The sequence below is a fragment of the Anabas testudineus genome, chromosome 4, assembly GCF_900324465.2.
Source record: "Anabas testudineus chromosome 4, fAnaTes1.2, whole genome shotgun sequence".
In the NCBI taxonomy this organism is placed as follows: Eukaryota; Metazoa; Chordata; class Actinopteri; order Anabantiformes; family Anabantidae; genus Anabas; species Anabas testudineus.
The window spans coordinates 24,767,770-24,786,081 of record NC_046613.1 but is presented as its reverse complement, the minus strand read 5'-3'; the positions used below and the strand labels follow the sequence as shown (position 1 = coordinate 24,786,081).

General features: G+C 40.7%; 1 protein-coding gene across 1 annotated transcript in view; it reads right to left on the bottom strand.

The window, feature by feature from the left end:
- Positions 1-18,312, bottom strand: part of kifap3a (kinesin-associated protein 3a) — a 31,549-nt gene that overhangs the window by 4,932 nt on the left and 8,305 nt on the right. Inside the window, exons 7-19 of the mRNA XM_026344869.1 lie at positions 17,375-17,499; positions 17,109-17,207; positions 16,776-16,954; positions 14,166-14,328; positions 10,092-10,192; positions 7,663-7,771; positions 7,456-7,568; positions 6,905-7,070; positions 6,185-6,310; positions 5,517-5,615; positions 5,094-5,179; positions 2,478-2,667; positions 2,190-2,280 (exon numbers count right to left, since the gene is read on the bottom strand). Coding sequence (XP_026200654.1) covers positions 2,190-2,280; positions 2,478-2,667; positions 5,094-5,179; positions 5,517-5,615; positions 6,185-6,310; positions 6,905-7,070; positions 7,456-7,568; positions 7,663-7,771; positions 10,092-10,192; positions 14,166-14,328; positions 16,776-16,954; positions 17,109-17,207; positions 17,375-17,499 — 1,647 coding nt within the window. The remainder of the gene's footprint in view (positions 1-2,189; positions 2,281-2,477; positions 2,668-5,093; positions 5,180-5,516; positions 5,616-6,184; positions 6,311-6,904; positions 7,071-7,455; positions 7,569-7,662; positions 7,772-10,091; positions 10,193-14,165; positions 14,329-16,775; positions 16,955-17,108; positions 17,208-17,374; positions 17,500-18,312) is intronic.

Here is an 18,312-nt window from a genome sequence, read left to right as displayed (position 1 = left end):
CTTTAAAACGTCTCTAAAATTAATAAAATCCATGAGACTGTCATCACCTCGTGTTTACAAAACTAAAGTTACTCTGGGTCAGATCATTCATCCCGCTAGAGGGTTTAATAATGCATAAGACAATCATATACATTCATTTGTATAAGTTAAGATAAACATCATAACTTTATGGGAAAAGTCACCAAAAACTGACAAATATAGTCTTACAGTATGTATTGGTTGGTACAAAAGCTGATTGCAATATTCACACAGATGTGATTGCACAGTATTAAGTCCACTTTGAAAGGGCCCATTCACACCATGTTTCACACATAGTTTAAAATAAGAGGCTGAGCTGGATTTGATTATTATGTTAACCTGGATCACTCAGAGTACAGCGGCCAAATTAAAACAGTCTCACAGACGCCAATTCCCTTGGTGCTGGCAGTATATTTAAACGGTATCGGTTACAAAGCTGAGAGAGTGAGGGAGAGTGACAGAAAGAGAAAAGAAACAGAGCAAAAACAGACAATAGAGAAATGAGTGACGGGAACACAGATTGGGATTTCTCTCTCTTGCTCTTTCTAAGTCGCTGTCCTCTTGTTGGACCGACTGTGTCATGGATTCAGTCAGTCACAGTCAGCCTCTCAACAGCAGCCAAGCTAAACATTACTGCTGGTGAGGGGGGAGAAGAAAAAAAAGTCTATCCACACAAGCTTTATCACACGAAAGTAGAGGTTTGATAATAAATAAGACAAATTACTCGCAATAAACTCTCTATTTCCTCAACTATTCATCATCTCAGCAGCGTATTGAATTAGCTGCTACTCAACATTGGGAATAAAAATGGACACAAGAAACTCAAGGTCCGTTGTAGTGATAACGGGGCTGATTTTTAATTCCCAAGCTTCAGTTTCATGTTTCACAGTGGAATGTCGGCAGTGTATTGGGACTAAAGTAGTTGATATATTGGAGCCAGGGAGGAATGAGAGAGAGAGAGAAACAAGAACATGGAGACACTGAGACAGCTGAGAGTGTTTGTTCTCAAAGCTGGAGTATTGCTGTTGAGGGTGGAGCAATGCCTTTTGGGATTGGTGAGGGCTGTTGACTCAGGCCTGGCCTGGTTCAATAACACAGATCTCAGCGAATAGTGATTCAGAATAACAATAAATGAAGGGCAGCGATGGCTGGTGGACGAGCCGACTGAGACACCGAGAGCTGAAGGTAAACACTCACAGTTTAGTGTTTCCTCTCTGACACAGTCAGTGTTTCTGGATGAAGACAACCTGCCCTGCTGACAGCCTCCACCACATACTACATTTACTACCATGCTGCAGACCTATAGGGATCATTTTGCCTGTGTCTGGCTGTGTATGTATTGTTTGCTTGGTTGGGTCCGAGTCACAAAGCTCACAGGATAACAAATGTCTGATTAAATGGGTCTAATCTATAAGACATTTAAACAGCTAAGGTAAAAATTAACTCGTGTATCAGCCGCTAAATTCAACATCAACATTATGTGCTGTGCTCAACTAATCCCTACTTTGATTTTTTTAAAATAGTTTTTAATGTCTCGAATTACTGAGACAATATTTTGTTATTAGTAGAAACCAATGAACAAAACATTTAATAACTAGCGACTTCTTCTTTTAGTTATTGTGGCTGGTGGCGGCATGTTTTATTAGCTGTAGTTAATAAATGATGGTAACTTAATTTGTTACAAAGCCAAAATTAAATCTTGTTATAGTAACTCTCTGTTCTGTACTCTGCCAAAGATTGATTGATTGGAAATCTGCTTAAATTTAGTGCAGGCAGCAGATAAAAAAATGAATTACTATTACTGGAGGCAGCCAGCAAAAGCCATGTGTATATTTATTCATCTTTATTAAATATAACCTACTACTATGTGGTTGCAGTAGTGGAATCTCTGGAATATGACCATCGACAAATCAAATCACAAGCTATCTGTGAATAAGCACCTCTAGTATTTGGATGAATAAAAAGCAGATACAGCTCTTACTTTAATCAGTATGTCACATCCTCCTTTGCTCTTCCTGTTTTCAGGTTGTGAACATTTTTAACTGCCATCTCATTCATTAATTACAAACTGGAAACCTAAAAGCTAAAACATAAGCTAAAGAATACCTGATTTGACAGCCTTCATAAACCCCCTCCTTAGTGCACAAGAAGGGGAAAGCAGAACTCTTTACCTGCTCATGTATCCAGTCTGTGTCAGCTCTCCACTGTAGAAGTCAGTGTAGAACTCAGGACTAATGGCAGCATCTGCTGAGATGATCCCATCTGTACGGACAAAACCAAACACACGTGGGTGAACTCTCACATCTAAGCTCAAGCTAAATTAAAAAAATTTACATCCACCAGACCCTTGTTTTGAAATGTGAAACTTTAGCCAGTTTGCTGCTGCAGTTCATCATTTTCTTCTTATGTGAGCTGAAAAACATGCCAGGTTCCACTTGTTGTCTCTTAAGCATCAGCACCTGCACTGTAGAACAGGTCGGGTCTCTCCAGGATGTCTCTGTTTCCAATGAAAGATTCTCCATCCTCTTCATACAGGAAGGGTTCTCCTGCTTCGTCCATCTGACGATTCTCCACCATCTCCAGCCACTGAGCGTTGTACCAGCGGAACTTCTCAGTCTGGATCTTTTTCCCCCACTCCTCGTCATATTCCTGAAGTGCAATGGAGGAACAAGAGGGTTGGTGAGGAATGCAGCAGCAGGTACCGTTACGGTCCAGTTTCAATGACAACTACCAATGGACACACTGGAGTCTGAAATCAAACCAGTATTGTATTTTTTCCTCATAGATCTTTGGCCTTCAGCGATGAAAAGTGACAACAGGACATTAATGTTTGTAGAAGAAGGTGCTAATGCCATGTCAGGTATTTTTGAAATCAATAGTCACATCAGCCTTCACTGCATTTTCAATACACCAACATTTACAACTTATCTGAGCACAAAAACATTGTAGAACCTGGATTTATGAGCAGGAGGTCAGTGTCTGTGTCTGACACAGACCTGCTAGGTGGACAATCAGCGTAGATGTCAACCAAATAAAATGTTTTTAATTTAAAGATGTGTGAGGATTTTGTCCTTACTGCAGAAGGCCATAAATGCCATTTGGTCTCAATTTCAGACAAAACTGATGAAAACAGGTTCTGTTCCTGTTCTAGTGATAGTAGTCCATTAAAAAGGAGGCATCTGGCTTGACAGTAAGAATTGTTCTGTCTGTGAAGGCAGTAGAAAACTGCTTCTCCCCTTCTGCTTCCTGCTGAGAGAAAGTTCTGATCCGTCTGAGAAGTGAAGGACAGAGCTTCCAGTGTTTGTAAAAGAAACAGAAGTGGAATACTGTGACAAGAACACTTAGAGAAGAAGCGTGCGGGTCTGTGTATGTACGGCTACATGTCTGCTCCATCCTCCTCACCACAGCTAATAAAAACCTCAGCCTGGCTGGCTCGGTTGCTTGCGTGCGTAGCTCGGTGGAAGACGGCCACAGAGTTGCTTTCTTTTCTCTGCAGGGGTTAAAAGGGGAACGATAAAGGTGGCCTTTAAGACTGCAGCACCCTGGCCCAAAAGATTAATCATTCAGATGCAAAGCAGAGCCCCGCGGGCCCTGACAGGCACCCGAGGCCCCAGGCTGAAATGGGCCCATTGATGGTCACAGAGAAACGTCCACCCTCCTACCACCATACGCAGTGGAGTAGCAGTGACGCATACTGTTACCAAACTGAATCATCAGCATCTGAAACAGCTTCATGACTCAGGTTTTGACTGAGAAAGTATGTTACTAAATCAGTTTAATATCTGTAATCAGTTATTACCAGTTTAACTCAATGAGCTCATCACCACAGAGACGGGGAAGAGCACAACGGTTGAGGGCACCTTTCAACATTTACCTCTGAAAATATGGGCTGGACAAAAATAAGAATATAGAATTAGGCCCCGGTCCCACTTGGAGTACCTACAAAGGTTCTTGTAAAGCCACGTGTGTGTTTGTACATGAGCAGGGCCACAATGATCAAAGGCGAACATTTCAGGACTGCAGTTATGGCGTGTGCTGCCAAAAGGATCCCGCACAGCCCAGGAGTAATGATTGTGTGTTTGTGTCCACAGCTCTGCTTTCTCTCCCACTCTGCTGTCCAGCTGCTGACACATTCCAGAGCCCCCCGCCGCCTGCCTTTCATGTGGTTCACAACTTAATAGGTCTCACTGATAATTTCAATGAAACACTTCCTTTGCCCTGCTACTCTGCCTGGTTATAATCTACAGCTAATTACACTGATCTGAGGTCTGGCAGCGATCACAGACTGACTGGGAGCTGACCACACCTGTCAGTCACAGGGTGATTCAGGAATTCATTGGTTAGTTAAACACTGATGTCAAATTTGACTAGAGCCGATCAAGAGAAGGTTAGGTGTTTGACTGTATGTCAGCATCCCGTCAGAGCTGAAAGCACATGTTCAGTGAAATTAGCTGTATAAGAATAATGGAGGAATTACTGACTTTTAATATGATAATACCTGAGTGAAAGGACATATTTGTCTTACATACATAAACGTTTTATGACTGGCAGATGTGTCATTTGAAGCATGAGCACAGATCAAATGATTCCTTGTCAAGGTTTTGAACAACCTCTGCCCACCAACCTGACAGAACAGGTCACCATATTTGGTCCCACCAAAACATCTGTTTAATTTCATGATGTTCTGTGCTTTTCTATCTTAATATTTTTTGTCTATTCTTGCAGTTGTATATACTGTCTTCAGGCATTTTATTACATTTGTCTCTCTCCTTATGGTTTTGCTTGATTAAAGTCTCTTTCAAATAGCTATAAATACATTTTTGCAGTGCACACAGTGACAGGAATTAGGGCAAATGGGAGGCAGCAGCATCTCTCAACAGACACTAGAACTGCTTCTATGAGCGTTTTAACAAAAATATTAATTATTGTGCAAGTGCTGAGTACATTACTGACACTTAAACTATAGAGTAGTGAACTGTTACATGAGCATTGTCATTTTTCCTACAGCTGGTAATTGTGTAAAGAGCTGAATTAATAAAATTGAAATCATGCAAAACAAACAACTGGTTTCTCACAGCAATGATGTCCAGCGTGTTGTCACAGACTTTGCGGATCTCTGCGTTCTTATCGTGCATCAGGTCAATGAGGTAAGCAGGGGCTTCTTTGATTAGGATTCAAGGAAAGAAAACATTTAATCTTCTCTGGGACACTGATGCTTAATCAATTATTTGCCTACCATTAATCAATAGGAAGGGGGAAAGATGGGAATGTGCCACTATGTCATTAAAAGAGAAGTGAAGAGAACTGTGCTCTGTGGCTGAAGAAACAACTTTCTATATTAACCACTGTTAATTAAAAGACTTTCCTGCTTAAATATGTCCACAGATAAAAAAGGAAGTATAATTACAGGCAGCTTTGAATATCACCTGCTCTCCGACTGTATCTCATCTCACGGCAGAGAAAAGTTTTAAATACTTCAGAAATTAGTCAAAGGATACGTGTGTCTTTGATTATGACGTCTCTTGTAGCTTTGTGGAAAACCATCTGGTAGAAGACGTAGACAATCTGACACACAAACTCATCGTCCTCCTGTTGAGCTGAGATTAAAAAAAAAAAAAAAAGTGTATTACACCCCATCGTATTTAGATCTGAGGAGTCCAGTCTGTGTTGTAGCTTGGTTTTGCAGGACCTGTCTAATTGTTTTGTTCAACTTTTTTTTTTTTTTTTATAACTTTTGTCTTAGTTTATCTTGAATTACAGTCCTAGTTTTATATCCTTGTTTTTTCAAAGCTCTATAGCTTCTTTTTCAACTTTCAAATCCATTGTGCAAAGTTTATGATGTACATTTGCATTCTTCAAGCACAAACTGAAAATTTTTTTTAATTTTTTTATGAAGCTCATCCAGCATCAATGAATACTTTATACACCTGGATGACAAATACACTGATTCCAAAGTATAAACACACATGGAAAGTACAATGTTGCTCAGAAGACATTCATGCTCACCAACACTAAGCTCTCTTTTCTATTTTTAAGTCATTACTATTAGCAAAAGACTATGAAGTGGAACTTGTGTCATGTATGATCAACCACAAACTGGGCTGTAAATTTTGCTTCCTAACCCCAAAACCTTATAAAATACCAAAGCACAGGAAATGGTTCTTACCATTGAGCAGCTCAATGAGAGCAGGAATGATGCCAGACTTGGCCAGCATGGCTGCACACGAATCATCCATGGACACAGTGCCGATCATGATCACCACCTCGAGAATGAGGTCATCCTCAGCTGAACCTGGCATCAGGGAACAGTACAAGTTGACTGTGCTATATGAACCGAACTGAGAGCTGAGCCACAGAAAACCATGTTCTTTATTAATATACAGTACATCTGCCTGTTCTTAGTGCTTTGACTGCTATGCCTTATTGTGATGCATTCTGGAAAACTACAATCTGAAGTCATTTTCATTGTTGTTCCAGGCACAGCCAATTAAATAAGATTCAAATATTTCACTGGAGTTTCACTTCTGCTTTGATAAATACAACAAAAAAAAAAAAAAAAAGGAAGAGCCAGGGTGGTGAGGTCAGCAGTCATTAAAGGTAACGATAACGTTTAGACCCTCCTGACTGTTCTCTGTCCTCACGTCCTCTATGTCTACTGACAAGTCACTGATAATGTGATTTAGGAAAGGAGGTGAAAAGGGGCATGGGAGAGACCAGACCTTTGTGTTTCAAAGCAGATTTTGGCAGAGCAATCCTACAAGTCTGTCACAGATTGTTTTCCTCTTCGGCTATCCAGTGGGTTTGAGAGATACTGCAAAGGCATTTGAACCTTAAAACTCTACACTAAGACAGTTCAATTGTGGCACAATCAGTGTTTTACAAACACCTGGTTTGAGTCTGTCCTTCAAGTACAGCACCAGGTTGTACTCCTTGAGCACCAGTGCCCAGTCCAGGTCAGGGATGGTCAGGTTGGCCAGTGTGCCGAGACACTCGATCACAAACTCCTCAGTCTCCTCCTCGGTGATCTGAGCTGCAAGGTCTCCAACATGGTCCTAGAAGACAAACAAGTTTAACAAACTAGTGAAACACAAACTGCTATAACAATGGAGCAGTGTCATTGTAACAGGGGTATGAAAACCATGTCAGTACTGTAGGTGGTTCAACTGGAAAACTGGAATCAGTCAGTCACAGTAGCTGGAAGCTACACCTGAGCCTAGATGTTCACATGACTATAAATGAAGTCATGTTGCATTAGCTGCTCCTGTTTGTACTGGTAGAACTTTTACTTGATAATTCTAATTTGGTGATTGTGAGGTAAGATAGAAAACTAAACTATATAAACTGACGAGTGTATCAAAATACAGCATACAACAAGGTATAATAACTGTTATGTTCTGAAGGCTTTTTCATTCTGACAGGACTGGTTTTAATACTGACCAGAAAGAGGCTTTTAGTTGGGCCATTGTGCTGAGAAAGGTTCCTGATCATCTTCATAACCAGAACATCCTTCATTTTCACGGCACGTTTCATCAGCATCTTGAGACCAGTACCTAAGGCAGCACAGAAGAAAGCACATTTGAGAAGTTAGACATTAAATCTACCTAATCTCTCGATGTCCATATATCTGTTCATCCGTTCCTTTACCCTCACAGATGACCTGGGCATTACTCTTGTTAGCAGCCAGGTTGATGCAGAGTGAGATGAGCTCAACATCCATCTTCTCCTCTCCACAGTCAAACACCATCTTCATCAGCTGTCAAGAGTTTCCAGACGTCAATTAACCAGTTCATTCATCACTGAGGCTAACATAATGTATAATATACATTCTGTAAGTATTCATCTGCTCATCATGTTAAAATCAACACACTTCATATTAGTGTGTTTATGTAAAGTGCTGGGAAACTGGTCTGTTTGTTTTTATGTTTTCTGGACTCAGACTTGAAGTGAATCACAGTCTCTTGATGACAAAGCCTGAAGAGTAACCCCATACTCATGTGACCAATGTGTCATCTTGATGAATCTTTTGGTCAACCACATCTGCTCTTTAGCTATAGTGAGCTTAAAAAGTAAGAGAAGGTAATGAGTAAGCCAAAAGACAGGCAACATTTCTTCATGCTGTGTATATTTGTGTTTCTAGTTATAATTGGTCGTTTACAAAAAACAAAAAAACACTGATTTAAAATGAGCATCTCTGCATCTCCTCCAATCATGCTAAAGCCAGTTAGCAGGTTTTGACTCCTGAGAGATCAAGACGAAGGCTGACGATCGAAGAAAAGAATTCAGAAAATGATGACAAGTGTGAATTTGATTTAAAAAGAGAAAGAGAGCAGCAGATAAAGAGAAGTCAAGCTTCCCTCCCTAACCTCCCAAACACTAACCTCCTCCCTCCCTCCCTCCATCCATCCATCCATCTCCGCTGCACTGATTTAACATTAAACAGGAAAAGCTTTGAGCTTGGGGGGGTGGTGGTGCACTGCTTCCTTGTGAGGAGTCAGGAATCAGAGAGAGTGAGAGAAAGGTTGGCCCAGGCCTGGGTTAGGTATCACATACCAGAGGCCCTGGACCCCAAAATCAGCCCCGTCTAGACTCTCTGGCACCTGCCTCAGCTTATTTACCACAGACAGCCACCGGAGGCCCCGTTAGGGCCACAGTGCCACGCTACAGTCTGACCAACACTGCCACCTCTACCTCCACCTCTGTAACCACTCCTCCTTCACTCATGACATCCCTGCCCTGGAAACTCCACATCCAGCACCAAATGGTGACCCCATTAAAAGTAGGAATAGGGGAAAGGGGCAGGTCAGTCACTAGCCTGGGAAAGTGATAAAAGAGAGAGGTCCTAAAAGTAAAAATAGGTGATTAGCAAACAAGTGAGAGGGAATAAAAGAAGGAAAAATGTGTAGTAGTTTGTTAGGGATGTGTTTTTACCAACTCAACAGACTGGGGGACATGGAGAATAGGAAAAGTAGGAAGGTTTTGCAGCAAGCTGGACGATGAAATTGGATAAAAATGTTCAAATCTAATATGACCTTTTTGTCAGGATCTCCATCCACACACCACATATCACAAAAATAGAAACAACTTTGAGTCAAAAACAACTAAATATTCATCACAGCAAACATCTGGTGAGCAGCTGGTTGAATTCTACTATTCTCTCTTGCGATGCATCATCCCCTATACTTTAGTACAAACACTATTTAGTTTATAAGATTTAAAGTTATTTGTTGTCATCACATTCAGGCGGCAGATAAAGTTTTCTTAATTATTTTAATGTTGTCAATACTAGCTATGGCCTCACACAATCAGAGCACTGTCACTCAGAGTGTGACCTTTATTTAGCAGGAATATACATTTTCCAAGCTTTGTTTTTCTTCTTGATACTGAAACAGATGACCAGTGTTTCCATGATTATGCACCAAGTGTGTAGACTTACTCTGAGCAAGAGATGGAGTGAGCAGGCCTCAGGGCAAGGTCAAAGATCACATCCTGGTCATGCTGCTAGCCAGCATCTTTTCTACTTCAGGAGACCGAGTTGCAGATATGCTGCCGATGTGCCCTTCTAAACAAATAGCCTACTCCCCTGACCACATGTGGCTAGCATTTACACCCAATCTCAACAAACACAGCACACACTTAGCTAATCGTTAATGTTGAGAGGAACGAGTGACCGGGTCAACTCAATCAAGAGGGAGCTCAACAACAGGGACCAATAATGTTACAATTTGAAGCTAAAAGAGATCAGGGGTCGGAGCTTCCATCGTTAAATTATTGTTTATGATCAGAAGAATTTTATTTTGGACAAATGGTTCTGTTTCTGTGCTACTTTGTGACAGAAAAAAGGCAGAACTAGTGCAAAGAATGTTTACAGGACTACAGGAAAAAAAAGAAAAAAAAACACACTTGTCATTACAGCAAGAGTGAAGACTAAGCAGCAGTCCTCTGGTGGATTGTGGTTCCACAAGTGGTGTGCAGTTCCCTCTCGCTCTTGTTTTCATCTTTTAATTCCCGGGTGCTGTTAGCTGCTGATGCCAATGTGTCTTGGTCTGCTGGCAGCATACATTAGCCAGTCTTACCTGCGGTATGCAGTCTGTGTCGGCAAATGTGGACTTGAATCTGTCGTCCATGCTGATGTGGTACAGAATGCACATGCTGAGCTGTCTCTGGCCCTCGTCAGCTGTAACATAAACAGAGGAGGAGGAGAGTCAATGGATGAATAAATGATTGTGTCGTAATGCTCTCTGAGATGCCAATGACCACATCTAGGAGAGCAATGTGTTTTTTTGAAAATATTAATGGACTGAATGGCCTTTTTAAAACGGTATTCCTGTGGAGGTCATTTGGCATTTAGACCAGAATCTGCAGCACTTGACTGCAGCCTGTCACGTCTTTTGCCAAGCAGACAAAAACAATCTATGCAATACCGGATGAAACCTGCACGATTTTAATGAAATTTGAATTTTCACTTTCTAGTTTAAGATATCTGCATCCATACTAATATAGTGGAAGTGAATGGAATTTAATTTGTGATGCTGACAGCATTAAAGAAATGGTCCTTCATATCAGTGCAGTGTTAGTGCCCACTAAGTACGGTATTGATTGAGCCCCACTGTTGCACTGTTGCAATGTTCCTTCATTACCCTAAACACTTTTACATTCACGTTTTTTTGACCAAATCTTAAAATATCATGTAATATAAAATCATGTACTACAATTCAAATACTCAATGGATTAACCCATAAACATTAAGTAAAACACTACTGAAAACAGAAATGTAGATTTGTAGATGATTTTTTGCTGTTTGTTGGATAAAAGCTATTAACTGTTAAAAAGAATTACAGAGCTTTAACAAACTAAACAAAAACACTTTGTATTTGTAAGATACATTTTAAGATTCTTTAAGAGTCTTTGGTAGGAACCAGTGGCCTCAGGGCCAAGAGCCACAGATGGGGTAGGAAAGTCAGAATGTACTGACAGAGGGACTAGTGACTAACACATTCTTGGTTTAGGACCAAGACAGAGGATTTATTGACAACAACAAAAACAACAGTTATTTAAAAAAGATATAAATAAATAAAAACACTTTTTACCAGGAAAAGTGACCCAGGTATTCTAGACAGACCAGAGTAATGACACTGTCAGAGATACATTCAGATGGAATTTAAGCGGATATATTTTAGTAGTTTTAGTTTGTTCACTTTGTACCTCTTACATTACATATAATCATAACTATCTGCAGGAATACAAACTGATAAAAGCTATAAAGAAAATCTTCTGTGTGATTTGGGGCCTGGCAATTTAAGGTTTGTCTAATAAAATGAGCACTTAGCCTGTCAATACACTATTGAGAGCTTATCAGTTCTCAGCAGCAGCATACACTAGATAAAGACAGAATGGATTGAGTGTTAGACTGTCAGTGAGCCCAGGACCTTTATGAGATTGACCTCTGACCCTCACTGGGGGACTGAAGGCCTGGAGGAGGAGCAAGAAAGGGAGAACTAATAGAGTTCAGACTAGAGTGTGACCCGGGGACTTTTCATTAAGTGAAGTGTTAAGAGAGACGCTCTTCATTGGATCCAAACCACTGTAAGACCTCCTGTAATGCCAACCCGCCTCCAAAGCTGCAACGCGGTCCAGTTAAAACTGGTCCCAGCCATGTTCGGTCACTGGTCATAAGGGGAACCTTATCGCCGAGTATTAGATCCAGATGTTCTCAGTGAACCCCTAGGATCACATGTGGGAGAGAGGGCCAAGGAGAGACTTTAATTGGGAAAACAGGAGGAAGCATCAATTTTACTGCCTTTAATAAGTTAAAGCTACGCTGCTCGGGCTGCATAGCAAGCGACTGGCCTGAACATGTGCTTCTCATTAGCGATCCTTTACCTCAACCAGTACCTTAAAATGCACATGAAAAACAACCGAGCACATGCACTGAGAGGCAATAAGCTCCTCTAGAGCCGCAGAACTCCCTCACTACGCTGGTAGGAACATGGAGGATCCTTTATGGGCAAAGAGAGAGATGCCATTAACTATTCAAAACACTAGTGGTGTTGGGGCAAAAGAGGGGGAGGAAAAAAAAAAAAGGTGAGGGGGAACTGTTAAGAATTAACTAGACTATTCAGGGCAGTTAGTGGGAGAGCTAAACTCCAATTACACCCCAGTCTGATTTAAAACCGCCTAACCTTCGTAAAATTACTCCCGCACACATTAAGAGCCGTCTGGGCTTGGTTTGTGGACAGGTCTGCTACATTGTTATTGCATTTTCTGGATTCATAAGCAAGCTGGGTTTGGTCTTCATAGACATCACACACCACATAACAGGGTAAAATACTTTTAAAATGGTTGCCACCCTACTCAAGTGTCCTAATTTGTCTTTACACTGTAATTTGTCTTTCCAACATGTTGCATCATATAACACAAAATGTGGTGAGTGTCAACACTGGAAAAGCTGCAACTAATGATTTTTTATTATTTAATCAACCCATAGACCATATTTTTATGTAGTCTATAAAATGTCAGATAAAGTGTTACATGCTCAATGTAATTTCCCGAAGAGTGATTTCAACATATTAGTCTTTGTGTTCAAACCTAAACATATATACAGTTTATAACTACGGACACACAAAGCATGGACTGCTGGATTATGAGAATTCCAAACAGATCTAGTAATTTTTAAAGTCTTTTCTAATTTAACAATATTCAATCTCTAAGAATGGCACCTCACTATGTGGGTTAGAAAGGATAATGTCAGAAACCCTCCACCCACACCCTTCTGACGTCGGGGGGGTCTGCGTTTGACCCTTCCTGTAACTTTGCAAAACAGACGATCGGACATTCCCATCCACCTCACTCAGTGATTAACCAGCTGGGCGGAGGTGAGAAAGAAACCAGGGTATGGACTTCTCTTCACTTTCTTGTTGGCCTTTTGGAAAATAAAGTTTTAAAGGTTATCATGTCTCCTTCTCCTCCCTCTCCCTGACAGCTGGTTTATCACTCGACCCGTGACTGTTCAGAACAACTATAAACACTTTGTTTCCAAGACAAGATAAAAACCAGAAATCAGATTTTTTGCTTGCTAAATAATTTCATTAACAATCCAAAATTGTTAATTAAGTTTTGGTGACCAGCAAGTTGTCAAACTGTTTACACAAACTATAATGGTGAACAATAAAAAAGAAGAAAATGCAGCTGGATAAGTGGAATATACCATTTTCTGTAGAGTTAAGGTGCTGGAGGAATGGATCAAGTTGAAGGTGATGGTGCCAAGTGGAGGCTCCCTCTCCACTTTCATCTTATCAGAGGTCATGACCCAAGTCCAGGTCTGGACTTAGACTGAGTGGAAGCTGACAGACCAGCCTCCTCCCTGTCCTCTCTCTTTAGAGATAAGACCAGAGTGCTCATGCAGAGTGTGTCAGTTCAAAAGAGGACAGCTGGCAGTGAGAGCGGATGATTAATGGCACCTCAGGTCTCATACAGAGAGAATTACACGCAGACGCAAATACACAAATACAGGGAAACTCAACAGTGTCAAAACTGTGAGCAAGCGTGATATTTCAGTGTTAACTTATATTATGTGTGCACCTCGCTTCCTGAATGAGCAACCCCCACCAGTCACTTCTCAAAAAACAGTTCTGCCTAAATCTCTGAAGACCTCCACCTCTCTGGCCTCCTCCTACAAAAACAACATTTGTGCAGAGGCTCTGGCATGTTATTCTAACAAATATATTATATTAATTATGCACCGTTACCCGAGCCTCCCCTTGAGAGGCTTCAAAAGGTCTGTCAAAGATGCTTCTGACATGTCACATGACCCTGTGGATAAGATAACACTGCAATCATGTGCACCAGCATTTTAGGAAGTACCCTCCAAAAAGCACTGTTTCAAGTACTACCTTTACAGGTTAATTTAGAGGCTCTATTGCAGGCTAATGGTGTAAGAGGGTTTCTCATGACGTGTGTGTTTCTGTCAGTAAAAACCTGATATAATAGTTCCCCTGATACAGTAGCAAATAGAGTACAGGCCCAGCCATAAACACACAGAGACACACACAATAAATCAGTATAAACATATCTGCAGCAATAAAGGCAAAAACAAACAAACAGTGGGGAACACTAACACACAATCAGTAGTTAGCAGTCAGATTGATTACCAAGCAGTGAGGAGAGTTTGGGAACGAGACCGGCCTGGACCATCTGGCTGCGCAGCGAAGTATCGAAGGAAAGGTTGAGCAGGAGGCGTAAGGTGGTGCTCAGGAGCTCCTCATGCTCGCAGGGAACCAGCCGGGCCAACTTCCCAACAGCAAATGTTTCAGCCTGTGGACAACACAGATGCCTCTGAAGTACTTGTAAGTGAAGGAATATTCATTTCTAAAACTATATACAGGAATGGGTGTTTCACTGATCAGTACAGATCCTAAGACATGGTTTTCTACAACATGCTTTTTCCTTTTAACAAAAGATAGTTGTCAAAACTACAGATAAGAGACCAAATGGTCCATTTTCACAATGCAAGTTATCTCTATTTTTCCATTAGGTTAAGGTGCATACGACCTCACTGTAAAACTGATTTTCTGGGTTAATCTTAAAAGACAGGATTGTGACTTTACTGCCTTACTGAAATGAAAATGATGACTGAGTGGGTGTTGTATGTCCACATGGACAGGGAAACGAGCCAATTAATGCACTGTAATAGAATAGAGTGATACACTTCTGCCTTCACCTTTCTGACTTCTTCAGAGAGCTGTTTGCTTTAGCAGCAGCCAAACATGCAATTTAATAGTACAAACATTTCCTTCATGGCATGGCTGCTGTATCTCTGATGTGTGGAAGTGTTTCTACTGCATGCACGTGTCGTCACTGTGACAGTTAAGTACCAGTCTTTTGCTGTGTGTTAATATGTTCGCTTCGCTCTCCTGTGGTCTCCCAGCAGCCAGACATGACGGTGACGCAACCTGCTCCCAGTTAAAATGCACTCACTGCTACTGTTTGCAAAACCACCTCCAGTCACACCATCACAAACCAGACCTTAGCAGCATAATCAACTGCAGCTTGTGTCAATTACCACTGACATTCCCCTTCCATTAGTGACAGCATCAGGAAAAAAAACAAAAAAAAAAACTTATCAGACTGTGCTGAAGTTTTATCTGATCAGGAGAAAGTCACAACATGTTTGCTGAGTAAAGAAAACTCAATGACATACTGTATCATTTTTAATCAATTGAACATCCATTCCCTTAAATGGAAAGAAATTGTTTCCCTTGTCTAAACTGATATATTCAACAGAGTCAAAGTGTTGAAACCACTATTTTCGTGCTGGACACATGCTTCAGTGGGCCTAAACCCCCTGAAGGGTTCTTTAATCTGAATCAAAGATACAGTGAAGGGGAAACAAGGAGATAAAACCAGTTCCTAACAGGGTCTGGCTTTGATAAAGACCCACAGACTGAATGAGATTGGAACCAGGTGGTGCTGGATTAGGGAAAGTCGGAGCAGTGAGGTTGCTAGACGAGCACAGTGGGACACGTGGCCAAAAGTGGCCCCTCTAAGCATTTTTTTAAATTGAAATTTGATAAGCGTGGTTTCAGTTGCCATTTGTACAGAGCTACAGCTATTTGTCAAAATGACCTTTGGAGTATTTTACAGAACAGATAAGGAATTTGTTTGCTTTAAATATGACTAATTGAGTTTAAATGACACAAAACATTGCACGTTAATTAGAGATGTAAAGAACGTCTAATTAGGTGATTGATTCTATTGGTACAGTATAAACCACCCTTAAAAAAAAAAAAAAAAAAAAACTCACGATACCATGAATTTTAAAGACAGAACAGTTAGGTTGAGCTTCTCCAACAATAACTTAATTAAATCTGGGGTGATAGCCTTGGCTTTCAGTTTATTACTAAGGTGCTGGGTGGGGTTGAGGTTTAAATGTACATCAGGGCTGAACCATCCATCATCCTATTCATTCACAAGCAAACACACTTTTTCATTTAGTTACACTTTTATCCAAAGTGACTTACAAATGAGGTACAAACTAAACATATCGAAGTCGGGGAGAAGATATTTGAAGCATAGTGCCATAAGAAAAAAAGTATTTTGTGACATAAGAGCCAGATAAGGTACGGAATATTATGAGTGAGACTGTGGAGAGAGACAGTTAGGCAGTTTATTCTATCATCCAGTCACTGGAGGCCAGTGCAGATATGAATGGTAGGACATGTCCTTTTTAAATATTCTAAAATGGCCGGTCAAAGGTCAACAGCTGTTCCTTTGACAAAGTTCCATCTAGCTGCAGAACATCAACATCGGATGCCTCCATGATGTTCTTGTGTTTCAAATACATGGGCCAGACATGGCCATCGACCTGCTGCTTCATTTGGAACCATCTGAAGAGGTTTGATTGTGCATTATGGGACATTGCAATAGTCAAGACGAGAGATGACAAGTGCCTGCAAAAGGAGCTGGATAAAATATTCAGAGAGGTAGAATTTCATTTTTCTGATTTTGCTGATGGCAAACCTACATGCGAGCGAGATGGAGGAGATGTGGTTCGCAAGGCTTAGCTGGTCATCAAATCAGAGCAGAAGTTAGGAGCAGGTATACAGCATATCAATGCCTTTAGACTGCCCCCAATATAAATATAAATATGAAGTTTATATGTATATTTATATTTATAAATATAAATATAAATATGAAGTTTACATATCTTCATGTGTACAGTTACCTTCCACCCACTTTTACTCCATCCTTTCCTGTCTTACCATGTCGTTCTTGTTCTCCAGGAAGATGGAGAGCTTCTTGAGGAAGGAGATAACCACCAGCAGCAGCTCTTCATCCTCCCGGTCAAGAATCTTCACCAGCATGTGGACAATGTTTTTGTTCCTCATCTTTAGCTCTGTGCGAGTGTCTTCAGCCAGGTTCAGCAGCAGACACAGAGCAACTGATGGCAAAAAACAAAAAACACAAAAAACACCTCAACTGGACTGTAATTAAATTAGTGTGACATTCAATCAATAACCCCCCCCAGTACATGGTAGTATTGAGAGTGCTGGAATAATATTTGCATTCTCAGATGTTAAGAAAGTTCCCAATACCTGTGAGAAGCTGCTCTTGCTTTATCAGAAGGCTCTGGTACTTTCTGAAAGACTTCTCATGTTCCTTCTTTAGATTTTGGTTATCAGAGAATTCTTCATGTGAAATCAGTCAAGGATCAAACATTAGACTGTGTCTCATAAATAACCCCCACAAATTTTAGAACTCCCATACACATAAAATAAAAGATTATTTTAAGATTTCATATCAGACATAAAGAAGCTTTCACAGCAGAAATCCTTCAGCTGAATGACTCAGGACAGGATATAGGCCTTCTTCTTCTTTTGCAGCTCGTCTTGCCAGAGGTCATACCTCTTCAGCTCATGCTCGATGATGTTCATGCACAGGGCCCCAATCTTGAAATGTGTGACCAAGCCATGGAACTGGGAGAAACTAGAGAAGCACATTATGAGGGAGAGAGAAAAAGGCTTCCATTTATCTGTAAGTGGATTTTGAAAACTGAAATCATTTTGAGGTTCCAGCTGGGAGCTGTCATTAAAATAGCCCAATCCGTCACCCCTGAAGTAGTATACAAAGTAAACTGTCAAAGTCAAAACACATTCAGTCAAACAGTATGTCCTGGTCCGACATTATAATCAGTCCAACTTGAACCATTTCACAATCCAAATAACATAACATGGAGATGGAGATGAGCCAAGAATGACGATCAGTTTTCAGACGTACACGTCCTCTCACAGCCTAAATCAGCTCTGACAGACGTTTATGTATTATTCTAGTGAGGACTAATTTTACTGTTTCCGAAACCCCTGTTGGAGAGTGAAACTTCACTACTAGGTATGTAGCCAAAGGTGAAGGACTACTGTAAGAGAGAAGGAGCGTAGTGTAAAGAGAGCAGAGCAAAGGCAACTGACTTAGTGCTGTTAAAACTGAAATTAAGAAGTAGTCCACACAAGGAGGCTATCACATGGAAGAATGTTTTGACTGCCCAACCTGAACCAACTTTGTGTATCAAATACACAAGAATACACACAACATGTCCAAAGCATGTGGACGTACTTCTGTCCTCTGTTTTTGAGCCTCTTAGGTCCAGTGAAAGGAAATCTTAATCCTACAGGATACAGTGATATTTTAGAACAGTGTTATTTTAAAACTGTTTCAACAGTTTGTGGCTCTCTTTGCTGTTTCAACATTAAGTTTAGAGATCTGATCTCAACCTTACTACATTTGAGTTGACTAGGAACGCTA